The sequence below is a fragment of the Ammodytes marinus genome (genome assembly GCF_949987685.1).
Source record: "Ammodytes marinus genome assembly, chromosome: 22".
Taxonomy (NCBI): Eukaryota; Metazoa; Chordata; class Actinopteri; order Uranoscopiformes; family Ammodytidae; genus Ammodytes; species Ammodytes marinus.
Genome location: NC_137226.1, coordinates 2,283,802 through 2,291,301, shown reverse-complemented (window position 1 = coordinate 2,291,301; position 7,500 = coordinate 2,283,802). Strand labels below are relative to the sequence as shown.

The 7,500-nt window shown below is 36.5% G+C and overlaps 1 protein-coding gene across 4 annotated transcripts in view; it reads right to left on the bottom strand.

Moving 5' to 3' along the window:
• tmem19 (transmembrane protein 19) overlaps positions 1-6,634 on the bottom strand; it is a 17,026-nt gene extending 10,392 nt beyond the window's left edge. The window contains exon 1 of one of the 4 annotated variants that reach the window (XM_080051095.1): positions 6,592-6,634. In XM_080051095.1, the coding sequence (XP_079907221.1) occupies positions 6,592-6,594 (3 nt within the window). In that variant the 5' untranslated portion in view covers positions 6,595-6,634. Of the gene's footprint in view, positions 1-263; positions 474-2,437; positions 2,612-6,591 lie in introns of those variants that run through there. The other 3 variants (XM_080051097.1, XM_080051096.1, XM_080051098.1) reach the window with 3 other exon arrangements.
• Between the last annotated feature and the right edge of the window lie 866 nt (positions 6,635-7,500).

Genomic DNA, 7,500 nt, shown 5'->3' with positions numbered 1-7,500 from the left:
AAAGTCATCCGTCTGTCTGTCTGTCTGTCTGTCCACTCATCTATGTAACTATAATATAATATAATCTTATCTAGGGATTAAAATCGGCTCAAAAAAAAATCTCTTTCACAAATAGCTCCGTTGTAAATCCAGGAACCATATTTAATATGAGCAAAATACTCTTTTTGTTGGAAAACTCAAAATCCTAAACAATTAAAAGCCATTTTCGACCCAAAAATGTGTGAGAAAATCAAGAATGAATGCAATGAATGAAGTGAACTCACCCATACATTTTCGGTGCCATCGCGAGACACAAAACGGCCCTTTAACCTACTTCCACAGCTGCGTTAGCTACAGGCTAAAAAAAACGCTACTTTCCACCCCAAAACTTCATACATAAAAAAACTAATATATTCATAATATACAGCAAACTATTAACAGATAAGAAATTCGCCCCTTCACCGAGGCTCCGTGTGAAGCAAAGAGAGCCGAGACGCCCCCGGGGAGAATAATACAGGACGGACCCACTTCCGTAAACGTCATGTTCCGGTGACGTCAGCTCTTAAAGAGACAGTAACCAGAGTAAAAATCTTTATTACAAACACGGAAAAAAGAGGTATGTAAACAAAGGGGGGCCCACCGTAGCTGGCAACATGCCCTTTAGAACCTCGGCTGGGTATTAACACTGGATTTGTTTAGCACACACACACACAGTACAGACAGGTAGTGGATCAGGAGGAGATATTCACTGATTTTGACCAAAAAGTGATTTTGACAACAAGCGTTCTCCAGAATCACTGACTCCAATGTTCATCCTAGAATAATATGAAGCTAAAATCCGTTGTGGATGGAGCTCAACAGGAAAACAGTGTGTGTGTGTGTGTGTGTGTCTGTCTGTCTGTCTGTCTGTCTGTCTGTCTGTGTGTGTGTCTGTCTGTCTGTCTGTCTGTCTGTCTGTCTGTCTGTCTGTCTGTCTGTCTGTCTGTCTGTCTGTCTGTCTGTCTGTGTGTGTGTGTGTGTGTGCCTGTCTGTCTGTCTGTCTGTCTGTCTGTCCGTCCGTCCGTCCGTCCGTCCGTCCGTCCGTCCGTCCGTCCGTCCGTCCGTCCGTCCGTCCGTCCGTCCGTCCGTCCGTCCGTCCGTCCGTCCGTCCGTCCGCCTGTCTGTCTGTCTGTGTGTGTGTGTGTGTGTGTGTCTGCCTGCCTGTCTGTCTGTCTGCCTGTCTGTCTGTCTGTCTGTGTGTGCGTGCCTGTCTGTCTGTCTGTCTGTCTGTCTGTCTGTCTGTCTGTCTGTCTGTCTGTGTGTGCGTGCGTGCGTGTGTGTGAGCCATTGAACTTTATGAACAAAGCAGTCATTTAACCAGTAGGCCTAATCAGTTAACGTTAGAGTGCGTCAGAAAGGTAACGCTTATTAACCATCACAAATGACTCTTCTGTTTTCAGGCAGACCTTGAATGAATGTAGCATTTAAAATGTATGTTTGTGGTGGTCGGAGGGGCCGTAGGCGCTGAATGGCAGCCCCGCTTCCACCACCGGTATGACTGTGTGTGAATGAATGGAACCTGGAACCCTGTAAAGCGCTTCGAGTGCCTAGAAAAGCGCTAAATAAATCCAATCCATTATTATTATTAAAGGGACAGTGTGTAAAATGACATCATCAAGAACGTTTTAGAAAGTTCTAGAATGCAACGCTCCCTGGGTAACCCCACCCCTTTGAATAATTTTCAAAGGGGTGTCTTCAAGGACAAGAACAATTCTAAATTCTAAACAATGCACCTGATTACATTCCAACCAACATGGATGCCTCCATAAGACTTGTCTGCTCAATGTACAAAATTACAAATATTAATATTAATATTTGTAATTGTCCTACTCCGCTCAGGAGGATATTTCAGATTATTGGCAGAGGTGATTTTACACCAATGAGGACATATTGATTTTAGCTAATAAATTACTTAAAATGTTACACAGTGCCCCTTTAAAGTAGAGTATGTTGTTTAATTTATTTTGTCTTTTGTTTTTGTGTAATTTTTTTCAGTTGTGTGTGTATGTTCTCTCTAAAAAAAAATAAAAAAATAAACTATCATTTCAAAGTATAAGACAAATACTTACAGTTACAACATTTACACATGAATGAATACTTTAATTAATTTCTACTTTTAGTTATTATCTCTATCCCTCTATCCCTCTGTCTGTCTGTCTGTCTGTCTGTCTGTCTGTCTGTCCACTCATCTATGTAACTATAATCTAATCTAATTTTATCTAGGGATTAAAATCGGCTCAAAAAAAATCTCTTTTACAAATAGCTCCGTTGTAAATCCAGGAACCATATCGAGCCAAATATTCTCTTTTGGTTGGAAAACTCAAATTCCTATATAAAAACTGACATGATTTTCAGACATTTTCGACCAAAAAAATGTGTGAGAAAAACAAGAATTGTGCAATGAATGAAGTGAACTCACATAATGTTCAGTGCCATCGCGAGACACAAAACTGGCCTTTAACCTACTTCCACAGCTGAGTTAGCTACAGGCTAAAATACGCTACTTTCACAAAAAACTAATATATTTATAATATAAAGCAAGCTATTAACAGATAAGAAATTCGCCACTTCACCGAGGCTCCGTGTGAAGAGAGACGAGACGCCCCAAGGGTCCAGGGAGAATAATAAAGGACGGACCCACTGGTGACGTCAGCTCTTAAAGATACAGTAACCAGATTAAAAATCATTACAAAATTAAAATATAAAATAAATAAATTGGCTTATCTGTACACTTTAAAAAAATATATAAAGAGAGACAGACAGTTACACAAGCAGAGGCCAGGGAACGACTCGATCAGCTCGGTTTTCAGTAGCCTAAACCTGTTTTGAAAAGGAGAAACACCAAACATAGCGGTCAATGTCAGTCTCCATAACTATTGGATGGACTGGTATTACAGTTTGGTGTAGACATTGATGTTCCCCTTTGGATGAATTGTAATGGTAACCTCCAGGTCTACATTTGCATTTTTCCAATTCTTATTATAGGCCTACTATTGTTTTTTCTTTTTCGTTTTTGCCAAGAAAGCACCATTTTTTTAACATGTTGAGAAAAAAAAAATTTGTCACATCATTTAATAAACAAATACATCTCAATCAAATTCCCCGGATGAAAATAGTGCACTAGCCAGTAGCCAGCCTCCCAATTAGTTGGTAAACCACAATGCTGGCTTTTGCATCTACTTCACATAGGCTGCTCCTCTGTGCTATAATGTAAACACCACACTTACTTAAAGGACCCATTCATACATTACACTACATTTTATTTAGCCGACACTTCTATTAAAAGCGACTTCCATTAAGTGCATTCAACCATGAAGGTACAGGGGGCGCCCGTGGCACAGTGGGTAAGGGCGTCGCCCCCTCACTTCTGTCTCTACAAACTGTCAATAAAAGCATGATAAAAATGCCAAAAATTATCTTAAAAAAACAAAAAAAAAATACATGAAGATACAAACTCAGAACAACAAGAATCACGTAAGGACATAGCTTCAAATAAACCAAACAAGTGCAAATATATCTTTATTTTTTATATATAGTACTAAAGTTCCAGGATTCAGAGAGAGAGAGAGAGATAGTCCAAACCTCGTAATTCCCAAAGTAACTCCTGAGCTCTGCTGCTGTGTACAACATGATCCCACATCCGTCAAGGGAACTGGAGAATCTTACTGTCCCCAATTCAGAGAAATAAACATATCACAAACGAAATATCCACCACACCCCCAACGACCACCACCATACAATCTCTGGTCCTTCGATTCCAAAAAATATTAATAAGCGAGCGGAAACTTCTGATAAAATCTTATAAGAAGATAAAATATTTCACACCGTCTATTCAACTGGCATGAAATCAAGATTTTCTCTGCAACGGAGCACCCAACAGTGATGCTCCAACTCTTACATAATGTTGCTGTGTCACAAAGTAAAATGGCTGTGTATAGTTTTTAATTTTATTTTCATTCGTCCTCGAAATATGTATAAATATGTATAAATATGTACAATCAAAATTAAACTACATATTTCACTTTATGTGTCATGAATCTCGAATAAATGAAAGTTTCCTTTTTTCTTTTAAGATAATTATTTTTTGTCATTTTCAAGCTTTATTAGATAGTACAGAGTTGAGATGGGGAGACAGAGAGAGAGAGAGGGGGATGACCTGCAGTAAAGGTCCACAGGTCGGATTTGAGCCCGCGACCACTGCAACGAAGGCCGGAGCCAATATGTGGTACACACTCTATCCACTACACCCCCGAAAGTTTCCCTTTTTGAATGAAAGTAGCCCACATGAAGAAACTAACTTTTCCATGATATTGTAATATATTTTTTAGATGGACTGGTAGAATTAGGCTGTATTTTCTTTTTTCATGCATGTCAAATCCTTGGTATGATTTTGAAAAAGAACAATTTAAACCGGTTGTCTTAATTAGAATATTCAGGACATTTTTATTGATTGATTGATTGATTGATTGATTGATTGATTGATTGATTGTCTTTATTTCAAACATGCAAGCAAAACATTTTTTTTAAATAGTAATATATGAATAAATAAATAAATAAAATGCAAAAAAAATAAAAATAAAACAGAGAGACACACTTTCTACATGCTCTAAAGGGGGCAGGAGGAATTAAAAACAACATATCTAGTCCTACCCCTTAACAGATCAATTTAGCTTGGATAGTTAGTATTTTATTACTAACATGTCAGTATATATGATATAAAGCTATAATGATGCAAATAGAAAAACTTTTTCTTGAAGTGCATTTTTTCCTCTCTTAACATCCGCCCGTACAAATGACCACTGTAGTCAATCAGACACCCTTCATCATACTATAGATCCACAGTTTGTCTGTCTGTCTGTCTGTCTGTCTGTCTGTCTGATCCACAGTTTAAAACCACTAATCATGAGTGTATCATGATGTATTTATGGATTGCGGTTTGTCTAGTGTCTAGTCAAATAATTTGTGGCAACCAAACAATCTCACAGTTATAAATTATGTTTGCAAAGACTAAATCGGCTGAAATGCACAGAAGGATTATTTGCACATTGTACGTCATTTCTTTTGTATAATATTTTATTATTATTTTATTAGCTTTTTATTCATCTAATCTAATAGCCATGATATTCAACACCAATCAGTTTTTTTTAACACTACTGGTCCAAAGTTTTAGAAACAGCACAATTTCTCAAACAAATCAAGTGTTAATATACACAGCATAGGCTCTGTAAACTGGCATGTTATAGCTATAGGGTGTCCATGGAATATTGAACGAAGATTATTTTTTAATCACCGGTCAAATTGTACTATTTACAGGCATATGTTTGAGTGGAATGAACATTTTGGTTTTATAATATAAACTACTGACAACATTTCTACCAAATTCAAAATAAAAATATTGTCATTTAGAGCATTTTCAATAATGTAGAGATAAAGATTTAAGAAAAATCCAGACTGGTCTCTTAATTTGTTCCAGAGTTGTTTGTGTACATAATAGATGCTTTTATGAGGATCGTGACATGGCCCTATACAATTCGCCATAGGCTACACAACGACAGTGTGTGTCTGTGGTAATTGCAAATATACAGTTTGTCTATTTAAGGGTGAGCCACTGCACGCAAAAACTTTTTTTTACCCAAGCCCTGGTCAGATTTGCTTCCATAACATGTCTTCTTTCATACCAGTATAAATCAAAGGTCCAACATGTACATTAAGGTGTATATTTGACTAAACCTTGTCTGTTTGCGTCTGTATATTTCTCCTATACAACCATCTTTAACGGCCATTATCTCAACATTAGTTTTTTTCAACACTTTGAGCTAAAAAATCTCAACTGCTAAAGCTCTTACATCAACTAAACTTTCCATAATCATTCTCAGCACTATTCTGAAGGTTATTACAGAAGGATTTGTTTTATATGTTGTTAACTGTCTGATTTATGAGACATTTTGTTCTTAAAAACACCTGTAGAATTTTTGATTCACACGTTTTTTTAAATTTAAATAACATATTGTAAAAATGAAATAAAGATTTTAACTCTGACTTTATCCAAAATCTATCTCTAGATTTTTTGGTTTTTAAAGGTGCAGTGTGTAATATGACATCATCAAGAAAGTTCTACAAAGTTCTAGAATGCAACACTCCCTAGGTAACCCCAACCCTTTCGAATAATAACAGAAGCTACAGTGGCCTTCAAGGACAAGAACAATTCTACATTTTAAACAATGCACCTGATGACATTCCAAAAACATGGATTCCTCCATAAGACTTGCCTGCTCAATGTACAAAATGTAATAATAATATTTGTAATTCTCCGCGCAGGAGGATAATTCAGACTATTGGCAGAGGTGATTTTACACCAATGAGGACATATTTATGAATGAGGATATTGATTTTAGCTAATAAATTACTCAAAATGTTACACAGTGTCCCTTTAAAGAAATAGAAAATTTACACAAAATTATTTAGATAATGCCAAAATTGCACATGTTCTCAAACAGTTCAGGAAAAAATATTTAATTTAATTAATTTAAAAAAACTATTAATTTAATGTAAGTAATCAACGGGCAAACCTACCATATTGACGGGCGGAGGAAGAGGCGGATGGATGGATGGATGGATGGAGGGAAGGAGGGAAGGAGGGTAAAATGTGTGAGGTGTGAAGCAGATGGCCCTTAAAAAGGGAGAGAGAGAGATCCACCCCTAAAAAGAGAGAGAGGGAGATAGAGAAGGAGAGAGAGAGAGAGAGGGGGGGAGATAGAGAGAGAGAGAGAGAGAAACTGTTGATTTATTACTGTCAACGCACACAAACCATAGAGAGCCCATACACTGATCGTTACTGCTTGCATAACATGTCTTCTTTCATACTAGAATAAATCAAAGGTCCAATGTGTATATTTATAAGTGTTTATTTTACTAAACCCTGTCTGTTTGTGTCTGTGTATTTCTCCTATACAACCATCTTTAAAGGAAATTATCTCAACATTAGTTTTTTTTAACACTTTGAGCTAAAAAATCTCAACTTCTAAAGCACTTACATCAACTAAACTTTCCATAATCATTCTCAGCACTATTCTGAAGGTTATTCCTGAAGGATTTGTTCGTATGTTGTTAACTGTCTGATTTATGAGACATTTTGTTCTTAAAAACATGCAGAAATGTGTTTTTTAGGCCTGTACCGTACATACTTTAAAAAAAAAAAAATTTATTTAATAAAATGAAAAAAGGCTGTATCCGAAAACTGTTCAGTAAAAATGTTGAACACTTATTTGTTGTAATAATAATACAACAGAGATTTTAACTCTGGCTTTATCCAACATCTAGATTTTTAGTTTTAAATAATTTTTCTGTCAGATGGCAAATGTTTTTGGCAGCTCAGAGGGACTTTCCTATTCACAGTAATTTACTGGGAACAAAGTATTTATAGAGATTTTTGACTTTAAATAGAGCTCCGATTGTGCTTTTCTGCCTTTTCGGATTTCTGGG